Source organism: Haemorhous mexicanus, chromosome Z (assembly GCF_027477595.1).
Source record: "Haemorhous mexicanus isolate bHaeMex1 chromosome Z, bHaeMex1.pri, whole genome shotgun sequence".
NCBI classification, from domain to species: domain Eukaryota; kingdom Metazoa; phylum Chordata; class Aves; order Passeriformes; family Fringillidae; genus Haemorhous; species Haemorhous mexicanus.
The window spans coordinates 2,391,830-2,415,198 of NC_082381.1; the positions used below are offsets into that span (position 1 = coordinate 2,391,830).

At 36.9% G+C, this 23,369-nt stretch overlaps 1 protein-coding gene across 1 annotated transcript; it reads right to left on the minus strand.

Annotated features, from left to right (window-relative positions):
* Nucleotides 1-1,627: 1,627 nt before the first annotated feature.
* Nucleotides 1,628-13,503, minus strand: LOC132342029 (aldehyde dehydrogenase 1A1-like). Its single transcript, XM_059874207.1, has 3 exons — nt 13,300-13,503; nt 5,752-5,856; nt 1,628-1,864 (listed from the first exon to the last, which is right to left on the minus strand). The coding sequence occupies exons 1-3, from the start codon at nt 13,387-13,389 to the stop codon at nt 1,628-1,630; spliced, it is 432 nt and encodes a 143-aa protein (XP_059730190.1). The 5' UTR covers nt 13,390-13,503.
* Between the last annotated feature and the right edge of the window lie 9,866 nt (nt 13,504-23,369).

Sequence of the window (23,369 nt, forward strand, 5' to 3'; positions counted from 1 at the left end):
ATTGAATTTATAGTAACAGTTCTCAGTGGCTCTTCCAGTACCTTGCTTTGACTTACTCTTTCAGTTGGCTATCTATAGGTCTGCTGAGCCTCTGAAACATCTTATCAACAAATAAAGCACTGAAATGGAATAATTTTCATCCCGGTCACATGCATGATCACAGGAAAATGACTTTGCAATGAGCTTTGGACATCTGTTTTGATCTCTAGTCTGTGGGAGTATGTGTTACTCTATAGACCTAGTTTTGCAGGTAGGATAAACTGAGTGGAGAAAATCTCGCTTCATCAAAATCTGGAAAGCACTTCACTCATCTATACCCTTTCTGTAAAGGAAAATAATTAATAAAGTGATTATGTTGTAGGAAATACAAATAAAATCAGTAAAATAGAGACCTGGGAGGGGCCCCAGAGAAAAGCAATTATTTTATATTATGAAAATGGCAAATGTAAACAAAAACTAATTCAATGTTCCATCTTTCCTGTGGAAAAAAAGATTGTATCTTCATCCTTTTTGCGTTTGTAGGGCCTTAGACTGTACAATGAAGAAAGAAATGCCAGCTCATCCAATTATTCAATGGACAAGAGGGCATACTGCTGTATTTAGAATATAGCTATCTTTGAATTTGGTCACTCTCAACTCAAATCTAGCATTTTGAAGGACATAAGTTCCACCCACACAAGATTTCTCCTGAGATACTCTACTATATAATGGGCAACAGATGCCTTGCAGATTTCACATATCTGAAGGTTTAAATTTTATGAGCTTACCTACAGCATATTTTGTGTCTAATGGCTAAATACTTCAAACTGTAGCTAGATCAGTCTGAGTGATCATCCTGAATGTTGGATACTCCTCCCTGCCTAAATTTTTATGCTGTTTGTAGAAAACCAGGATTCATCTTCAGCACAAACTATTATCCCACCTAAATTTTAATTCCAGAATGTGCTTGAAATAGCAGAGAAGTCACCTTAATAATAGCATCATAAGTGGAGTTTTAAGCAAGGTGGAGAGGATACTACCATTTATCAAATTGGTGGTGTATTTCTATTTTATATGTCATTTCTTGCCTTAGCGCACAATCTGTAGGTGAGAGCATTACAAGTTATGTGGCTTCTGTTAAGTGTGGTAAAATAGCCAGTACACAGTGGTTTGTAAGGAGAGGGCATCATGCCCCAGCACTCATGTTATTGCTCTTTTTAAAATAATCCATTGTTGCCTTTGGTTCTCCTTAAGCTTTATCAACAGTTACTAGTAGCAAGCTGGAGTAAATGAAGGACCAGGGATAAGAAAATTTAGAGTCATGAAGTTCCAACTTTCCTAGTTCTGATTTGTATCATCTATAAGCATGGAGCCAGGCTTTGAGTTTAGGCCTTGATTCAGGCTTTGATTTAAGTTTAGGCCTTGATTCAGACTTTGGTTTAGACGAGCATTAACCATTGAGTCAATATTACTGGGCCCTTAAGAATCAGTGATTCAAATTACTGTGGTTGTAGGCAGTGTAAGTATCAATTTAAAGCTAATCAAATACTCAAGTACTTTGTGGATATAGGGTGTTAAGAGACCAGCGTGCAAGCCAGCTTAGAGAAGTCCATTTGTTACAGAGGAAAAAAGCAAGTAGTGAGCCAGCCTAGCTTTCCAAAGAGTTGGCTGTTAAACTCTCCTGAACCCTTCTGTAAAAATCAGGACTTTCCTTCTTGTCCTTTTGTTCACATCTCGTACTCACAGCTAGAATCAGACGATCTCTTTCCACCAAGTCAGCGAGTTTATTCAAGAGCCTTCCTCGCTCTGAGGCATCCATTGTGCGCCAGGTTGACCCGAGCTCAAAAGCCTTTCTAGCTGCTTTCACTGCCTTGTCTACGTCCGCCTGTAGGCAAAACAAAAACACTTAGGTGATCAATAATCGGCTCTGTCATAAGCCTTTTTTCTGCTGTTCCATGTGTGAAGTTCAGCATAAGTTTGACAGAAAGTTGAAATAAGAGAAAAAAACCCCAATCTAATAAAAATTAGTACCAGTAATGTTGAATACGTGGGCTATTTTCTTTCAAACCCTTCTGTTGTTATTTCAGGAATGTAAAATTCTGTGAGAAACAGATGGGTTCTCAAAGTTTCCAAAATAAAAATACATCAAAGAACTTTATTTTTAAAATTTAGATTTTTAAGCCCTTCCTATACACTAAGCATATGCATTAATGATATCATCTCTTTTATTTACAAAGAGAAGCCTGAGTCTGTAAGGTAAATGCTTAATTACCTATCATCTGAAAGTATCTTACAGGGGCAATGAAGCCCATGTTAGAAAAGCCTGTTCCTTAGGATGTTTCATAAAATCAACACAAATTTATTATTAAGGAAGACAAACCAGTAAATTTATTTTTGAGGGTTTTAAGAAATATTTATGTATAAAATTACTTTAAAAATTAAAAGAAGGCATGTTTACAAAGCTAAGCCTAGGTATTTTGAAGTTTAAGCACTGTCTTTGCATATGTCAGCTAATTTGTTGGTCCATTAATATTTTTTATCACATATTTTGTTATTTATCATTTGGTTTCCACTATAGAAGAAAAATCTAGAATGAAACTATTCTGTGCAAAGGGTATTCCAGGATTTAAGGAAAAGCAAGAACAATTTCTTGAAAAAAGGCTTTTAGTACTTGGAATTCTTCAGTATTTCAATATTTCTTTTAAAATTTACCAATGAAAATGGTGACATAGAAAAGAGGTTTAATCTAGATTTTTTGTCAGAAAAGAAAAATTTTGAGGAAAAAAAGAATAAAAAGGAGTTAATATATAGGCCACGTCTCCCAGAGAATTTGCATGCAATGTTTGAAGGATATCTTTCAAACATTTTTTTTTGTCCTGCTGTATGCTAATATCTCCTCCAGGGAAATCATTATCAAGGTTGATTAAGTCAGCAAATTCAACAAAGTCAACACTATGGTCAATTGTTTTAAATGTGAACTTGGTCTTGAATCTTTAACTGCTATTGGTAGTCATCAAGTAATTTTAAGAATCTTTGAGTGGGGTGTGGTAGTGGCTTGGAAAGCCCAGGACAGACCTGTGAAGCAGAAGGCCACAGAAATTCCAAAAGTTTTTCCAGAAAAGTTTGGAAAAGGTAGGAAGGAACTATACGAATAGCATAGCCATTTCTATAGAGTGATACTGACCAATCACCTACACCAGGCACCTAAAATCTACCAAATTAAGAACTGATTTTCTTCAGAATCTGTCAGCATGTTGTCAATCACCTCATCATGATCTGTGACCTTATCATAGATTTTCTACATCTTTGCAGTAGGACTAAGGGCAGTGGCTTGGCCTTAACTGGAAAAGGAGAAGGAGAAAAAATATCATATGAGTATGAATGATGTAAATTAAATCTACATTGTCTGGTGTTCTTTCTACTAGAAATGCAGGAGTAATTGAAACTGAGAAAAATAGTATAAGAGTAATAGAGGGCTGCGAATGAAAAGTAATAAAAAATATTGTTCTTCAACTGTATAAATTTAATTTCATTACATAAATCTATTCTATGAGTATAAAACCTCCTTTCTGAGCTGGTTTAGATTTTTTACAGAAGTACCTTTAGTTTACATATGCTGACCATTTGATGAGCTGCTTTATTATCACTAGGGGTCTTTAGGATTAGGAATGTAGCTTGAAAGAGCCATCAAACTGGAAGCAAACAATTCCCACCCACATACATGTCTGTTCTTTGTAATCTCCTCTTGTTTTTTAAAATGCCACTGCAAGGCAGTGGACAGCCCTTTGTCAACCCTATTGTATGCACAAATTAAATTCCTAAAATCTCTGGGTTCATTGTCTGAAGTCTAGCCTCTTGCATATTAGGTTCATAATGGCCATGTAATTTACTAGATCTGCACAATTCACTAGGCAATTTACTTAATAGCAGTTGTCATTACACATTAGTTTGCAAAATTATTGAAGAGAAAGCAAACCTGTGTTTTGAATAGTATGATCTCTTTTATTTAACGAATTGTTAGAGAGCTTGTCAGGAAATAAAGCTACAAAAATTTTGAATGATAACTGAACAGTTGCAGGATACAAGTAATTTAATTTGGGATGATAAATTATCAGTGTCTCAGCACTACTTATAGTGGTATTAAAGAAAAGAAAAACCTTTGAAAAACTTCAGGTGTTTGGATTTTTTTAAATTATTTCATTCCCGGTGAAATAATTAGAACTTTCTTAGCCATGTTTCTCTATGAAAATGTTTGAAATATGACATCATTATGACCTTCTTACTAATTGGTGGTCACTATTGCTCAAGTACTAGGCAGCATTAGAGACAGAAATTATTAGATGAGATTACAGACCAGAGTGAGAAAGATTTAATTGATAGATGTCTGAACTAAAATTGGATAGCTGTTATTACATCATTCTGAGTGTATTTCTCAAAAGAGAATTTTATTTCAGTGTGAATTTCTGTACAGTAAATGAAAAGATTTTGAAAAAAGCATGTGCTTATTATGTTGGCAATAATTTTTGGTGAACTTAGAACACAGACAAACTTACAAGTTTTACATTAGTTCTACTGGATTAAAATGTGTTTAACATTTTGATGCTAAACTTAAGAAATGCTTCTTATACGCAGCATTGTAGAGATGCCTGTTTCTTGACTAAAATGAATATATCATTTTGTGAGAAATGTGAAAAAAAAATTCATTTTTGGATGGAAAATTAAATTTGAAGTGAAACTGTTGAAAATTAAATCTATATGTGCAAGAACCAAACCAGTAATTATAAAACCAGCTTTATTTCCAGTTACAGTCATCTCATAAAGTAGAAATAAGACCTTCATTTCTTGTATTTACTTCCTCAGAATATATCAACAAACCCTTTCTTTGCTCAGTACTTTTAATGCTGTTAAGCACATTGTCTATCCCATATAAAAAAAACTACCTCCTTCATTATTTTTAAACTGTAGGGTAGCACTAGGCAAATCCTGGTCATAAGAAAAACACAAAATGTAACAAAAATACAGAGACAAGTGCCTAGGTTTTCATTATATCTGTGATTACATGGCATCTGTCTGAAATGTTCTACTACAGAATCTCATAAAAATTTTAAAAAATTATGTTTCTTTACAGTTTTGAGTAATATTTTTAGTCATCTGCTTCATTGATTCAACATGCATTAAGGAGGTCTGTTTTGTGGAATTAGTGACTATTTGATAGGCTCCCTTCAACTTGAAAGTAATTTTTAGGACTATGTTCCAATATGTTTTTCACAAAACAAAATATTTGTAGGGGGCAATACTGAGACCACGTTTAGCTAAAAATACTCATGGTAGTGATCCTCAGAGAATTTGTGGGAAATGGTAGGTATTTGTCCTTTTTATATTTTCTGCAAGGAAAAGCCTTATATAAATGTGCCATGAACAAGAATATATTAATTTGTAACGAAGAAAATAGAAGAGAAAAATAAAATCCCACCTAAATTTTTTAGATGTCAATGAGCATAAGAAAAAGAATCAATAATATTAGTAAAACAGATAAGCAAAAAAAAGCTTCTTCAGAACTTTTCTCATATGAGCCGCAGGTAAAGCAGTTTTTCAGCCTCTCTTTCCGAAAAATATTATGGTTTATTAAAAAAGAGTTTGTGAAAGAGAGTGTGCAGGATGAAGTAGGTCCCTCTGAGGTGGTTTTACATTGCACAAATGGCTGCTTGCCTTCCTACTTTTAAGATGCACGGAAATTAAAGTTGCAGTTAAGGGCAAGGAAGAAAACCCTACCTTGTCTCCTTCTTCAACCTCACAGATTTTCTCTTCAGTTGCAGGGTTAAAGACTGCAAATTTTTTACCACTGACTGAGTTGTGCCATTCATTGTTTATAAATATCTGCAGGGGAAGAAAGAGTGCAACAGTATTAGTAACACATACACAGTTGTTGTCTGTTCCGTGTTTCAGTGAATAAACCTACCTTTCATAGCTGAGAGCTGCCAGACTGATAGATGCCTGAACTACAGCTGGGTAGCTGTTATTACATTACTCTGAAGAGATGAGTAATCACAGACACGCTTAACCAGGACCAGCTTTTTAAAATTCACTTCCTTTGGAGAGGAAAACTTTCTCTCCATTGCTTTTTTATTTTGTTTCATGGCATAAAAATATGCTGGTGTAAAGTGGTCCTTCCTGTCTCTGAAGTAGGAGGGAGGTTCAGCCCTAAATGACCTATGGAAAACACCCTGAGTTCCTGTACTCTCAGGGCTGGGAGCAATGCAGGTCCTTTCATGGCCTAACACAAGTAAACCAGTCCTTGGATTTAGTCAGTGTAGTATATTGAATGCAGAATACCTTGGAGATTACTCTGTTAATTAGCTTTGCTTTGATTTATCTTCAGTCTCTCCTGCCAAAAAAAGAAAATCCCAACCAAAACCAAACCAAATCATACCCACAAATAAACAAAAGCAATAGCAGGGATTTTTGAAATTGAAGCTGAGACTCAAAACCACCCTGTCATGGTCAATTGAATGAGTTAAAGAATCCTGGAATGGCTAAGGCTGGAAGGAACCACAGTGAGGTCATATGGTCCAATCTCCCTGCTCAGGTAGGGTTGTATTAGAGCACCTTGCACAGAATTGCACCCAGATGGTTCTGTGTGCTTGGGACATACTAAAGGACCCCTGGCTGAAATTTGATGTACTTCTCTCTGTTCACAAATGTAAAACAGAGCCTGGGTCCTACCTGTGGGTGCACGAGACCTGTACTACTCTAGAGCCTGCCATCTCTGGAGCACTGTTGGTAAAATGATCAAAGTGGTTTAGTTTCTTTTTTAACTGTAGGTTAACCATAAAGCAGAAAGGAAATGCTCTTTGAAAAGACACCATAAATGCACAGCTGCTAAAAAGAGGAGGTGTAAGTTTCTAATAAGTGTTTTGTCCACTTCTTGGAGTGGGCAAGATAAAGTATAGAGTCCAAAACTAACAGCACCCGTCCTTGTCTGCCTGACCCTCTGTGCTCTCTGGGCTCAAGCCAATGCTGAAATGGCTGTGCCATGCTAGGCTGTCCTACCATACCTTGAGCCCACCCTCCTGATGCTGGTGGGCTGGTGCACTCCCTCCTCAGTGGCTTCCAGAGCTCAGGTTGTGCTTCTCCCCAGAGTCAAGGCACCTTGCCCACAGTTACTGGAGCCTAGCAGTGAGATCAGCTGGCACTCTCCATTGGGACAAAGAACCTAGTGCTGCTGCTTCCAGTAACAGGAACTTTGAAATAGAGAACCAGAAGATACTTTGGTGTAGGCAAAGCAGATGATGGTTGACTCAAGACATGGCAGGGCAGTATCAAGGTGCCAGAACTGCAGGATAAATGGTTTTTGTCACAGAAACATGAGGAATAAATAAATCCTTCCCCTGCAACCACATGTCATTAAAATGTGACAGATTCCAGGGAATTCATTTTCTGCACAATATTAAAACTGGTTGCGTAGTTGTTAATGATTGGTAAATAGTTTATTATTAGCCATCAATATTGATAAAATTAATATCCATAAATGGATATGGCAATAATCTGTTAATATATTCCTCTATTATATTAATTTAGTTCTGTATTTTTCTGTGTGTCATTATGTGGGCAACTTATATAGTGTCATGGCCACCTCTGACCATCAGGAATGACCAGAAAAGTCCTGATTTAACAAAAGCTCTCTGTGAAATAAATATCTAAGTCCATAGAAATTTCTTATAGGCTATGAAGCAAGTTATAAGAGTAGCCACACAAAATTCCAACTGTGGTAAAAGGACAGAGACAGCAGTTAAATGGTTTATATGACAGTAACCCTTAGACCTGAGGTGACATACACACGTGACCAAGGTCCAGGAAGAAAAAAGGTTTTTCTTCTGCGTGTTCTCCAGTTTATATCCCTTAACAAAGCGTGATCTTAAGTCATTAACTACATCACAATAACTTAATATGTTCATTGGTGCAAAGCAATCAGCGTCAATATAATTGGCAAAAGTTTTACAGAAATTTAATAAGGCACATATACACATCTACTTAGGCACGTAGTCTAGCTTACAAAAATTCTCATGTATCTTTTCTAATCGGTTTCCATGCTGACGCCTTGTCTTCTTCCTTGCTATGGATACACCCGAAAATCATCAAGTGTTATTTCTTCTATTAACTCAGCTTTGCTTGCAGGCCAGCTGTCAAGCCCCTCCATATATGACAAAAGCCATTGCCAAGAAAAGAGACAAAGTAAAAGGTAAATATTAACATAACACTGCCATGATGTTACAGTATGCCAAATTCATATCTGTCTGTGAAAGGAATAATAGAAAAACATACCATTTTTGGAAATATTTTAAGTGCTTTTTTAAATACTACATTTGTTGCACCAATCAATATCACCTATAATATTAGTTTAGAATATATTTCTTATTAATATTTCCAATACCATTCCTGTTTAAAACATAGCTTCATTGTAATACACATGCATACAACATTGTATCAGAGTTACATAAATCAAACTATCCGTATGTCTTTCGTAAGCTAGATGGTGGCCTTGCAAAATGGGGGTGAGAAAGATGGGAAAGGAAAAAACCAAAACTCTCATGTAAGCTGTATTAACACATTTCAGGCAGCTGCACTCATAAACGTGCATGCAGCCATGCCCATAAAGTATTTTCTGCAAACAGGGTGTGGGTCTCTAAATCCAGGCAGCTCTGAAGTACCAGCTGACAGCAGCCTCCAGCAGCAGCCTTGACCTGCTGAGGAAAACAATGCTTGGCATCACCTTGCAATAGGTTGGAGTGTTTTGTCAGCGAGTCAGAGCTCCACTGGCAGCTCCTCAGCCACAAACACAAAGGACCTGCCCCTCTGTGACGAGTGCTGAGCACTGGGTGGTCTGTGGTGGCTGTCTAGGGCCCACCTGGTGTAGGGCTACAAATTCATTTTGCAAAGATTTAGCAATCTAGTTACAGACATTTTGTAACTGTTACTTCACTGGAATTTTCGGAGAGAAGGTTTTTTAAGTTATTATTTCAACAACCCAAAGAGTAAATGACTGTTCAGATTTCTTTGCAGTAGAAGTGGAAATACAGACTTGCAGCAGATGAGACTCTAGACTGTTGAGTATTTTAAATAAAGCACAGGCAGCATCAGTCAAAAACCCTCTGATGTTGTTATTCCTCAATGTCATAGGGCAATAAAACCTTGCATTTCTGAAATGATTGATTTCAGTTCAAATGGTCTAATACCATCCATTTGGTGCTGAAGTAACCTGCAAGGCTACACTCTTTCTGTCCTTGTACACAGTTGGTTTTGTCACTCAGATGACCTGAGCAGAGAATGGAGACAAGAGACCTGAACTTTGCCTTTCCTTTTTTGCCATCTCAATGGTTTATTTTCCTTCAGTTCTGGAGTACTTTGAAAGAATTTTGAATTCATTTTGCAGTATCTGCTAGATGGGAAGTGCCATATTTGTGCCTGTGCTACATGAGGGAGGAAAGCATTTTACTCTGTACAGCTTTGCTTCTGACAAACAACACAATAGCTCTGCTGAAAAAAATTTTAGGGTCTTTACATTAGGTGTCATCATCTTATGAATCATAACTTTTTGCTATGCAGTCTGTACAGGCTTTCAGGATTCAGTGCCTCTGCAAAATAACTTAGAAGTACAGATTAAAAAGAAAATTTCTGCTGTGTCACTGTTTCTATATTCAGCATCTTTCTATAAACTCACTGTTTGCTCAGGAGGAATTTTTAAACAATTCACTAATTTTGATTTACATTATAATTCATACAGAGATGTAGTCAAGAAAGGTAATGGAACTAACTAAGAAGTGGACCTTCCCTAACTTAGCTGTTAAGGATAGCTTTTTAAACATGGAAATAAAGGTCTAAGCTATCTTCTCTTTATATATCAGAAACTCTTCCAAACTTACAGTGTAAGAAAAAGTAAAGCCTCTTTCCTCTTTTGGAACCTGAAATTTTTCCCTGGCTATAACAAAACCTTTCTTGACAATCCTCTTCATTCGAGCCCGGTTTCCTGTTTTACAGAGATAAAAGTAATCACCAGATTTGAGCCCTTCCTCATCTGATGGGTCTCAAGCCTTCTCATGTGGACTGTGAAGCTGGGATTTCACAAAGAGCACGTTTGTACAGGCCAGGAACAAGGAGGAGGCACCAGGGCTGAAGCTGGACACGTGCTGGAGGCAGCTCAGCATCCCTCCTGTGAGGGGGTGCACAGTGCTGAGTAACTGTTGAACCTGTTCACTCTGCTTACGCAGATTGCGACAGCCACCCAGGTATTCCTGAGTACAATAACTCAATAAAAATTTACTCAGTAGTAAATTTGACAGAGACATCTAAGCCCTAAAGTTTTGTGGCCCAAGATAAGGCTCATTTCAAGTGCTAGAAGTTCAAATTTACTCGTCTAAAATTACATTATGGAATCTCACTGGGTTCTTTGATTAAAAAGATTAAAATATGTGGCATTTCTTAAAGTACTACCAAAGAATGAAAATTTAAGCTTTAAAGTAATATGTCAATATAGATGTTGTTGTGAAATCTCTTTTTTTCCTCCCCCGTCAAGTTTTTCCTTACAAGAATTTTATATTTGGCTAATATTCCATGTAACTTTCTTTCTCTCCCTTGCAATATGCTATTATTTATGGAGGAATTACATTTTACTGCTGCAATGGACTAATAATCATAGAACATACTCTTTCTATTAAATATTAGGTAACTTTTTTGATTTTCCACTTAGGGACTCTGTGTCCACAAAGTGAGCTGATCTTAAAAAGAGTAAGTTTCTGTAGTAACTCGCTAGCTCATTACCTTTCCCCAGATATTCCAGCTCCATTTTTGAGCTTTTATGCCTGGCCTTTGTTTTTGAAGCTAGTGGCTGCAGCATTTTAATGTTCAGCTATAATTTTTCTTTACTCAGAGTGTCTTACCCTTCCAGACTTCTTCCTGCTATTCCACATGTGGCTGAGCAAGAGAATGTTCAGCTCTTTTCTTCCCCTCATGCAATTTGACAACCTAATAATTAACTAATCTGAGTTTCTCTGATTAAAGGAGTACTGCAGGGTTTAGTGGATGTGAAAGCATCACGGCAGAAAGCATTTGTCAAGTAATCATTGTCTAATTCCTCAGTGTTGACTAAGTAAAATATTTACTAACACATTTTTAGCTAGCTACCAAAACTCACTGGGTTAATGGAAATATCTTTAAAGGAGGTTCATATACGAAACCAACTCAAGTTTATTTTATGGTTCAAAATCCAAGCCAATTCCAGTGTTTAAAATACATTTGATTTGATGTGTGAAAGTTGAATTTCATGAAGAGTGTTAAGGGTTATACCATATGTAAAAGGTTTACTCTAAAATATATCTGTATTGACCTATAGATCATTTGGTTAAGCGACCTTGTGAAAAGCCACAAATGATCCCAAACAGAAAAGAAAATAGAGAGACTGTTAAGTAAAGAGAGTCCTTGGAACATCTCCTGCAGATTTCTCTTCAGGTCCTTTTGTGAGGACTGTTGGTATTATGCAATGGCAGAAAAGGATAAATTGGAGGTTGTGAAGATGAAGGATCTGGTTCTAGCTGATTTAGACAGAAAGGTTAATGCATCAGCAGCAATTAGTGCTTCCCTCATCTTGATCCTTCCAGTGCTACTAGCCACCCACATGCCATGTTCCAGCTTGTGTGGGACAGGAGAGGAATGGGATGGGTACACAAGAGTGCAAAGGCCTCGTTAAACTGGGGGATGAGTGTGGCACATGGGGTGACATTTCTGTTTTCCCAGCTCCCTGTCCCTCAGTACACTGCTGGGCTTTCAGACAATCCTGTGTGATATTTGAAGAGAGGAGGAAAGAATTGCAAAAATCAAGCCTCCAGAGGCATGCTAGATTTTGTAAACAGGGGCATTGCTTTTCTATACTGTTAGAATTTTTATGCAGTTTTAAAGGAAATGGTACCTATTGTCAAGGCAAAAGAAATGTTTATTATGTGACCCTCTCCTTGACTGCACACTACAAACTAGACTTTTTAACAATGCTGGCTGTCCTTCGGTTGCTTTTTTGTACTAACAGAATCGATTCTTAATAACGAAATATTTTAAAAGCATAGAAATATTTACAGGAATTTGTGGTTTTTATATTCAGTTACATCACGTGGTGGTTTTTTGCATATCAGTTGTTTTCCTTTAAAAAGCTAAAAGATCAAGGACTAAAATAATTTTTTTTTGAGACAGTAACAGCAGTAGCAGGCTACTACATGGCAGAACTATATATCTTTCCTGTTAAATATTTACAAAATAAGATCCTTTGTGATTTATTCAAGAAAGACATGTAGTGGAACATGGTTAAATTTTCCATTTGGAAAAAAGGATAGCATGGAATTTAAAAGAACTAATTTAGATGAACACCTACTCTAGGAAAAGAAATTAAGCAGTGGTTTTAGAAAATAAAATTATTTGCCTTGCAATGGTATCAAGAAAAAGAAAAGAACAGTAACCAAGAATCTCCAGAGTTAAGGGGTTCTTTCTGATCAATTCCAACCTGAATGTTTCAGAGGGCAAAGCTTCTGTCAACATTTTTCCAAAGTTCTAGCAAATATCTGTGTGCTATGATACAATATTATGATATAAAATCAGCAAAGAGTCTTTTAAAGCTGGAAACACAAGTCTGGATTCAGACCTTCTTTATCTGTAGATTTCTAACTCTACATGGAAAGAATTTTCTGTTTTGAGGAGTTTCTGGTAATATTGCATAGTTAGATTGGTAGACTATATCTAGTTCATTAGCTCCTTTTTTACCTGAAAAACAAATTCAAAACCACATTCATTTTCTCTAATGTAAATATGTGACCAGAATTAATTTTATTTTAGTTTTGTTTTCACGCATCCCTTTCCATGTAAATTTATCTGGCATAACTATTTGAATCTGATTATAACACAATGCAATATGCTAGCATCTTAATTTGCTGTTTTAATTCACTGTTCTGAAAAATAATGTAGTAGAAACATTTCCTTCTTTGTCCCATGTATCCTTTCTGGTAAACTTATCACTGATCAAGATTTGTTTCAGGAGAAAAACAGCACCCGCACCAAGTGGAATGTGGAACAATTCTATCATGCATGCACATATGGGTGCTTTAAATTAGGTTAAAAGGATCACAGATCATTTGCTAATATGTGTGAAATCAGAATTCAACCAGAATAAACATTATAAGCACTGGTTTACAGTGTCTTCCATAGTTCACATAAGGTTGAAATGAGAACATCCTCCTGTCTGAAGTGGATGCATAAAAAAGATTAGGAAAAGCAAGTGCTACTAACCTTGGTGTACTCGATTTTCAGATTTTTTAATGGTTCTGGCAGCGGGGGCATAACCGGAGCAGGACTGCCATCTGAGCCTTGTTTCTTCATTATTTCAGTTGAGAAGCCTGAGGATGTTCCTGAAACACAGGTGAAAGAAGGTATAAAAGGGATACGGTGATTTTTGCCCTGACTGAGCTCTTGGCTTTATTTGTGCTTTTTATCTGAGCCAGCCGTGGTATATTTGCATACAGGAATATGATTGGATGAAAGAATCCGTGGCAAAGAGAAAATGACACTACTTATTTTTATGACCAACAGCAGCAGCCTTTTCAGTGAGCTGAGACCTCGATGAAGCACATGCTGCTGAAACAATCTGCCCAGGCAGACTGTGTGAATTCCTTACTGGAGAACGGAGCTTAGAACCTCCTCACCTTACCTGTACAATTGCTTTCACTCAGCAGGCAGGTCTCCAGATTCTGAGGGAACTCCTTCACGCACTTGAAGGCAGGTCTGAAGGTAAAGACAGACTTGCTAGCTCTGAAAACAAACCAAGCCCTTCTTACTGGAAGGTTGATTACCAGAGCTAGAAGGCATTCATTAGAAACAAGTCACCTTAGGTTACATTTTAATGTGTTCAGAGTACATTAGAAGTAATGTTTGTTAGAATTAATGTTTGTTTTGTAGATCACAGAGATAAGAAAGACTAGGGTGATAAAAAATCCTTCATGTGTTTTTCAAAAATGTGAAGGCGGAAAAAATTATCAATCCAGAAAAAAATCTTCCTGAGTAGAACTAAACAAAAAGTTCCTGTTTGTTTTTTTTTTTGTTTTCCCTAGACAACACCACAAATTTAACGACAAGGTTTTTAACACAATGCTCTTTGGAATATCTGAGTCCAAAACAAATTGTTCAATATTCTAGACTTTTCTACCCTGGATGAAACCCACTTTTCTGTTCTGATTATTCAAAGAAAAACATACAGCTTGCACAGGCAAATCATTTTATAAGGTGCAAGAAAATCCTTTTTACATCAAGTCCTGCCTTTTCTGATTAGTGGTCTCACAGAGCCTGTTTTTATATGCTAGGCTTCTGATTAATGCACAATGGATCCACACCACAGAAATAGAATTAAATTTTCTTATTGCTTTCATTAAGATTACATAAATGCTTGGAGAATTCACAGCTCACAGTTATTTCATGTAGTTCACATTTTTGAGCAGCATCTTCAGACTTTAACATTTGGGGTTACAGTGTTTGCCTGCCTTAGAGAATGTCTTTGAGTCTCATGTCTCATGCAGAAAACAGAATGTCTACATAGGGTTTGTTTATTTTTATTTCATTTTTATTTTGCAGTCCCATTCTTGTGTAGAATTTTTTTTGAAGACTCACACAGTAAAATCTACTCCAGCAGTCTTTCTGCCACTGATTTCTCCATTGACCACAAACAGTTTGTCTCTCGTTAGTACCTCTGCAAATTGCTCAGATTTGCCTAACTGGAGATGCAAAACAGAGATCAGTGGATTTCTCTGGTTTCAGGTAAAGCAAAGGTCTCTCTCACAGGTGAGAGTGTTTTAAATGCATTCTCATTTAGGTACCATTGTATTCCAAATTAAAAAAAAAAAAGTTTAAACTAGAAGGTAACTATTTTAACTCCTTATGAAAATGATAACATGTATCTTCTTTCCAGATCTATGAAGGGCAGCCTGAAATCTCTGTAGACAGGCTTTAAAGATGCTGGATGAAAAGTTTCAATTTTTCCAAAAATGCTAGTAATCACTGCTTTTTTTTCCACACCTTTATTCATTTAAGACATACTTTAACCCTAAGACATACTCTAACCCTACCCCTAACCCTAACCCCTTGCTCTTTCTTTTTCCCTCTTTCTCCCTTGGATTTCATAAATCACCTCCACTTTCCTATTTATTTTCAGTCTAGGAATGCTTTTAGCTTAGTGCAGAAAGTATTTTATTTTCCTCATACACCATCCTCCAGGTGATTCTAGCTTTCTGCTCTTTTCAAGGACTTCTTCCCCATCCTGAGTCACAATTCTTTCATATTTCACCTAAATAGTGATATGCAATTCAAGACTTATTTATAGGATTGTACTATTATTTCTAGTAGTGAATTATACAAGTGGATAATACAGCTCTTGAAGCTTACAGACTTTTCTTGTTAATGTTTTCTTGGAAATGTTATATTCTACCTAATTCTTTCCTCTCTTTGGTCAATAATTTGCTTGTTACTTGTTATCGGGTCCCTAGAGACTCCACACCCTGGCAAAGCATGTGATGTATTTTCTGATTTTGTGATAGTGCTTTCTATATTCCAAAGTGTAGCATTTATTCCAGTTCAAAACTACTGACTTCCTCTGTTTAATGCAACAAGTTCAGAAAGGAACAAGAGTGGAGGTCCACCATGCAAGTTGTGGTTAAGCTGTCATATGCCTTGCTGAATGACATTGGCTCTGGCAAAATGCAGGAACAATGGCTGCCTGAACTTTAGGTCCGACCTGAGGCACTCTGTGTCAGGAAGTTAAGTCAAAGTTTTATGCAAGAAAAAAGCTGTAAATAGTTTTTCTGTGTGTCCCTTCTCAAAGATTGGACAAAAAAAAAAAAAAAAAAACTGAACACAGCATACCGAATTACAAGTTCTCCTCATATGGGACCACGCAGTGAGACATCTATAATGTTGTAACATTTTCACTGAGCTCATTGTAGTCCAGGTGTGCAAACTATTGGGCCTATGTTGAGGCCATATTCATTATATAAGTTTAATTTAACAACCAGAACGGCACAGATGAACGCAGAGCTTCTAGGTGGGCTAGCTGGAAATCCAACTCATGAAACCAGCGTGTCACAAGAAGAAGGCAGATGTGATCTGCGACTGAATTCTTGTCCCTAAACACTGTGCTAGTTCCATCTGTAATGCCCTGGCCTTTCCTACCTGCCCTGAGGATATCAGTCCAGGAGCAATTTTTGATTTTACTTGGCATTTTTCTATCAGTGTATGCTGAACTAATACTGTCTGAAAGCTGTGATTTTGTTCTATGCCCTTCTAGCATTTCATAGAGAAATATTTACTTTATATTGCAGAAGAAGATTATTCTGGGAATTTCATTTATCCAGAAAATACTTTGATTTATCTAAAGGCCATAAACTCTTGGGATTTTACACCCAATAAGTAGGCACAAAGTTGTATTTTTTCCTAAACAGTGTTATTTTCCTTTTTTTCCTTTTCTTTTTTTTTTTTTTTTTTTTTTTTTTTTTTTTTTTTTTTGTTAAATCACTGCCATATTGCCTTCCACGTTCCCACAGTTCAGGTGCCTCCTTTCTCCAGCAACAGGGGACAATCTTTGTATAAAGCTGAAATTGTAATCAGAGCAGTAAGAAAATCCGGTCCGTAGGTTTCTATAAAAAAAAAACCTTATCCTTCAAATATTTGATCATTAAAGAAATCTAATTCTTATTTTGTTCTAGATGCATAGATCAGATAAGATTGCATGTATTTACCTTTAACCACCTCTAATGTCAGAGGGCATTAGAGTGCACGGACTTTATTGCAAGTAAACAGAGAGTAGATGATCTCTACCTTTGGGTTTTGTCACCTAGAGCTCTGGAAACTTTTCAAACTGAATATCTCTCTCATCCAAAGACCAATCAGAATTACAACCTGAATTGCATAATGCCTTCTAAAAGGGAACATAAAAATCTAGGTAGCCTTTACACAGTTACCAAAATTTGAAGCACTGGAGATAAATAATCTTCCATGGTGATTTATACAGTGCTGTCCAAAGTTCTCTGGAGTAGGGGTTGCACAGGATACACTGCTGCACTCAGTGGTTGTATTGCATCATTTGTGCTGAATTCAGACTGAGTCTTGAATGCTGAAGTACATGCCTAGGCTTTCTAAATCCTCACAGTTTAAAAAAAAGAAAAATCTCTGTTGAAACAGTATCACTGTTACTAAAAGTCTTGATTATCTGAAGCATTTCTTCCAAATTCAGAATATACAGGTGGTTCTGAAAGGGAATTATTCAGGGATTTGAGCAGATCCTCCATTAGTACTGACAGAAATTGAGCATTAAGTTAGAAGTGGAAGACCTAAGGATCAAAAGCACCAATATGTGTTTTGAAAGTGTAAATCTCCGAGATTTGCAAAATCACTGGATTCCTGTTCTGAAATTCCCTATGCTCTTTGGCAATCTTCCTTATGGCATTGCATTAATGGCAGTAGAACAGAAACAGTGGCTGCTCTTTAGTGTGATGTGGAAAGGCACACACATCAGAAGTGAGGCAGAACTGGGGTGAAATTCATGCTTTTTTTGGCCATCCAAACAGAGACTTCAAATCTTGGTAGAACGTGCAAGTTCTCCTATCTCTAATTGCAAAGTACCGAAGTAAAAATGACAAGATTTTCAAGGCTACGGAGCAAATTCCTTTGCCTTTTTGCAGGACACTGACTATCCTGCATTTCTGAAAATCCAAGTGTTCCTTTAACATAATTACCAATATCTCTGAGCACAACTAGCAGTTCTTCAGTCATTATAAAATTTCTGTAATATATATACTCCTGGAATGAGGCAGTAGGCACATGCATATCTATCTATTTGAGTTTGAAATTTGAACTCTGTTAATGAAAAATCTTTTGTTTTGCAACATGGACAATAGCAGTGTATGAAGATAAGTCTTGGAATATATTTCTCCATTCCCTTCGTTCTTGTGACAAGTGACAGGATTCAAGGAAATGACATGAAGCTGAGTCAGGGGAAGTTTCGGTTGGATATCAGAAAAAGGTTTATCACCCAGAGGATGACTGGGCACTGGAACAGGGTCCCCAAGGAAGTGCTTACAGCACCATGTCTTCCTGAGTTCAAGAATCATTTGGAACACACTCCTAGGCTCACGGTGTTGCTCCTGGGTGTCCTGTGCAGTCAGGAGCTGGGCTGGATGATCTTTGTGGGTCCCTTCCAACTCAGTGGAGTCCCTTCTGTGCTTCTATGACTTTCATCTCACAATGACATTTCAAAAGGACAAGAATAAATTGTGGCAGTGGGTAGGTTTAGGCTGCTGCATTTCATCAGGAAAGCTGGAGGGGAGGGATGCCATACAGAGGGACTTGAACAGGCTTGAGAGGTGGACCTGTGAGAGCCTCATAAGCTTCAGCAGTCCTGCATCTGGGTTAGGGCAATCCAAAGCACAAAAGCTGTGTTGGCAAAGAATAGACTGGGAGAAGCCCTAATGAGAAGGACTTGGGGGTGTTGGTGGGTGAGAATATCAACAGTTTTGACAGTTTGCATGGGCAGCCCAGAAGGTTAACTGCATCCTGAGCTGCCCAAATAGAAAAGAGGCCGTCAGGCTGAGGGAGAAGTTTCTCCCCTCTACTCTGCACAAATGACACCTCATCTGCACTGCTGCATCCAGCTCTGGCGTTCCCAGCCAACGAAGGATGCGAACCTGTTGGAACAAGTCCGTGGAAATGCTCAGAGGGCTGGAGCACCTCCTGCAGGGAAACACAATCCTGAGAGGGTTGGGGCTGCTCAGTCTGGAGAAGAGAAGGCTCGGGGCAGATCTCATGGCAGCCGTCAGTAAAGGCAGCCTGGCACGAGGAAGCTGGAAAAGTGAAGTTTCAGGAGGACATGTAGTGACAAGAGGTCATGGCTCTAACTGAAAAGGGGCAGGTCTAGGTTAGGTGTCAGAAAAAATTCTTCACTGTGAGGGTGGTGAGGCACTGGCACAGATTGCCCTGAGAAGCTGTGGATGCCCCATCTCTGAAAGTGTTCGAGGCCAGGTTGGATGAGGCTCTGAGAAACCTGGTCTGGGGGAAAGTGTCCCTGCCCATGGCACAGGGGTTGGAATTAGATGATACTTAAGGTCCCTTCCAATCCAAATCATTCTACCGTTCTATGATGCCAAATACATTTTTAGAATTATTTCTTTCTCTGTCTGCTAGTTGGACATCTGCTCATTGTAGTCTATATTTTTGGTAGCATTGATCATAATGTATATTGGTTTTTGGAAACAGATGTTTTATTTTTGTATATAGGACAATTTACATGTAAAATAATGACTAAAATGTGATCATAAAATCATAAAACTAAAATAAAAGGAACTAGATATATTACAGGACGCTGAGAGAGTGAGTAGTGATGCAGGAATTATTACACCATTTTAAAAACATTACCTGCAGAACCCATTTCAGTTGCAGGAAGAAATATTCTTCATAGTATAAATTAAAAGACTATCTATTTCATCGTTACAGCATTTCTTAAGTGTTGCAGGAATGTTAGGTAGAATGCAGTATATTTGTATCCTTAAATTGAAATGATTGGCAACTGGTTTTTTTCTTTTATTTTTCAGTTTATCATAAAAATCTCATAGAAAAGTAAAGGTACTTTTACTTTTGTATGAGTTTCTGTGGAAAAGGCAATCAAGCAGAAACAAATGAAGGAACTCAGCATAGTCTGATGCCAAAAATGTGTGTCTATTTCTAGAGAAAGAAGAAAATTCTCACAAAACGGGGATAAAACCTGTAAAAAAACCATAACTGGTTCATAAATACTGTCTTTTCAATTGCCCTAAAATATGGAATATAAACAACTCTATTTTACTCATATCAATAAAATTTTCCATACTCACCTAGTTCCTACTTCTTATTAAATCCTGAGAGTATCTGCCATTAAAGTCACAGAGAGAGTCAATAATTAAGTTATCATATAACAAAAGTATGTTTTTTTTCAATTAGACTGAATGAGTTTTCACGTCAACAGGACAATTTTAATTAATACCTGCCAATTGCTTTTCTAACTTTATGATCGCAGTCAACATTTATGTCCTTTTTGCAATACTGGATGGAATATCTGGTCTGAGAAAATGAGAACTCTTAACAGAACACTGTCATCAGAACAATGTATTAGGTAATAAATGAGCACAATTTTATTGTAGACTATAACTCCAGTCTTGGCAGCATAGAATGGCTTATATGTAGAGTATCATTTTGTGAACCAGAACAAATTTATTCTTGCTTTTCCTGTTAAAAATATTACACTAATTTTTTTAAACTTTTTTTTGGTACACAGCTCAAATGAGGGAGCAAGTAATAAGTGATGCAATAATTTGAAGGTTTCTCAAACAATTGATTACAAATAAAGAGAAGGACTTTATGCCAAAGGTCACAATAAAAGCTCTTATCAGTGAACTTCATGAATAACTTGATGTAAATCAGTTGAAAAAAACTGGTCAGGGTTAGATCAGAATCAGACCCAACACTAGTTATTAACCCACATTGTTAGGAACAATTACTGCCAAGTAATTTTCAGCATTTCCTCCATGAACCTTTGTTTCAAAGCCAAGTTTTAGACAGCCTCAACTGATTTTACATAATTGCTATGTGTGCTTTTTAAGCCTCTGTGTAGTAATTGTGTTCTTCCGCTATGAAAGACTCACAAGTGAAAACAACTCTCTTCCCTTCTAATTTTAATGTTCTGAAGAGGATCTAAAAGACATCTCTGTACAGCTAAAATTAAAAATAGTCAGAGGTATATTTAACATCTACCTCCTTCTTTGATATTTGGAAACAATTATCTGAATGAATATTCCTTCATTTCTTTACATCAGTTTTTATTAGATTCATGTTACTATCCTATATTAATTATCAACATCATCATTACTACAGTCCTTCTGAAAGGCTTATTTTTGTGTGTTTTGATATGGGATGTACTAGGTTCTGAGTTCTCTGACGTGAAAAAATCCAAATCTTTTTACTCAAGATTCTTTTTACTCCAATCTTTTTACTCATTTTCCCTACATCATGGTAGTTAACTGCTAGAACAGAATTTGAAACTTGCAATTAATAGAAGGCATCAAAAGAATGCCTACTGAAATTGCAACTGAACTGATGTAAAACTAATAAGAATTCCGTGATTATTCACTTTGGTCATCCCGTCCTCCCACTCCCCACTCTAACTTGCTATTTATTATTTATACTATTATTTTCAGGAAGTTCCCACAGAGCTGGCTAGAAACCATGCATCAGATAAATAATCTTGAGATCAAAATTCCCCTTTATAACACTGGAAATGTAATTGGAACGGCTAAGAAGGAATCATATTTGCAGTAGGAAAGTGACTTATTTGGAACGAAAAGCTTGGCACAGTGACTAATCACCCAGCATTCCCAAACTGACTGTGGCACTCAAGTACTTTCCTTGTATTGTATTGTCAGTGGAGGATTTTGATGGATTTCCAACTCCTCTGTTTCCCAACTTTTTAGTTTAACTTAAACAAACAAACAAATAATATGAAGCAAGGACTGCCTTTGTTTGCAAATTTCAGGGAGGTTTCTGTGGATGCCATCAGAGATTGCTGTTTCTAGTGAAAAGTGAACTTTGACCTGGTTGTAAATCTGTGCATCTCTGGTCCGGCCAGCTTGGACTCGGGGTTCAAAATTCACTAGAGAATAAAACTTTTTTAGCACACTATGAAGAGTCTCTGTTTTCCAGATGATGGAATCTGCTCTCCTTTTAAGGTAATTGGCAAGATTTTCATTATCTCCTGTTCTGTAGCTAAAGCCTTAATTTCAAGTTTAGATGCAGTGAGTTGGCTACATTATGGGTTTTTTTTGTTATTCCCATTTCCCTCTACTTTGTCACGATTACAGAGTCACAGAATCACAGAATCAGCAATTTTGCAAAAGATCTTTGAGGTAATCAAACCCAACCTATGACCCAACACCACCTTGTCAACTAGGCCATGGCACTGAGTACCACATCCAGGTTTTTCTTCAACATCTCCAGGGACAGTGATGCCACCACCTCCCTGGACAGCCCATTTCAATGCCCAATTGCCCTTTCTGTGAAGAACTTCTTCCTAATGTCCAAATGGTTACAATCAAATTCTCATGTGTTTGTTGGTAGAAATACTGTACTACTGTGTGTGGGCTACTCATTAGCATCGCTGCTGAATGAGAATTAACAGCTAAAGCAGTTGACTGGCATTTTTGAAAAGATGATGTGATCAGTCCAGCATCCACTGAATCCTGTCAAGAGCTTTCCTATTGTCTTGCAAATCTTCTGAAGGAGCAGTTTTAAGTCTTGGTAATCATCTAATTAGACAATTGCTTTTAAAAAGGAATATGAGAAATTGGAAGTGTACTAGTAGTTTCTGTAAGACGCCTTGAATGCATTTCAGGATAGAAAATAGGTGATAACAATGTACTACAGGAAATCAGATTACTAACATACACTTTGAGAACTAATCTTTAAGCTTTTCTACAGAAATGTGTTAGCCAGCAGAATTACAAATGCAAACCCAGCAACAGTAAATCTTGGAAGGAACCAAACTTATTGTGAAACCACACCTCGGCATGTGGTGTGTGACATTATTCACTTTCCACCTAAAAGAAGAAGTATGTTTTGGGGATGTGCCACCTATGTGTGTTTGTTTTTCACAGCAGATAGATAGAAAAGATTCCATTTTTGGGACTGATTCAATAAATATATTTCATTTCTCCTAAGAAGAAAATTAGAAAAAGAAGGGAAATTCTTTCTCAAAGGAGTAAGAATGTTTGAAGTGGGAACACTGTTATCCAATAAAATGCTACAGTATTTAATAACTTGTTGTAATTCTGAGGAAAAAAAAAAGATTGCAAATATTTTCTCATTGTTACAGAATTTATAAGAAAACAAGAGTAACATTTGGGGGTTTTTTGTGGCATGTCTTCTGCTTCTCTTTCCATAAACACATGAAGCCCTACAGTCTCAGAGTGCTTTTCCTGTTTGATATTTTGTAACATTAGGCTAATGCTCTGATCATTTGTGGGTGCAGCCCTGGTAATCTATGTAATTAAGAATGCAAGTAAACTTCTTTTTAGATGATTTTGTGAAATGTCACTTGTTGCCAGAGTGTCCCAAGAAGAGACCCAAGTTCAGACCTTGAAAGTAAATCTCTGAGGAATTCTAAATTTTTGAATTAAGTTAAAATTATTTTTATTTTCATTTAACTGTACAAATTACAAGGCAGTAAAAAAAATTAAAATCGCCTTGTTTCTTTTAATTTGTGTAAGAAAAACTATGAGAACTGTGGACATCAAGGT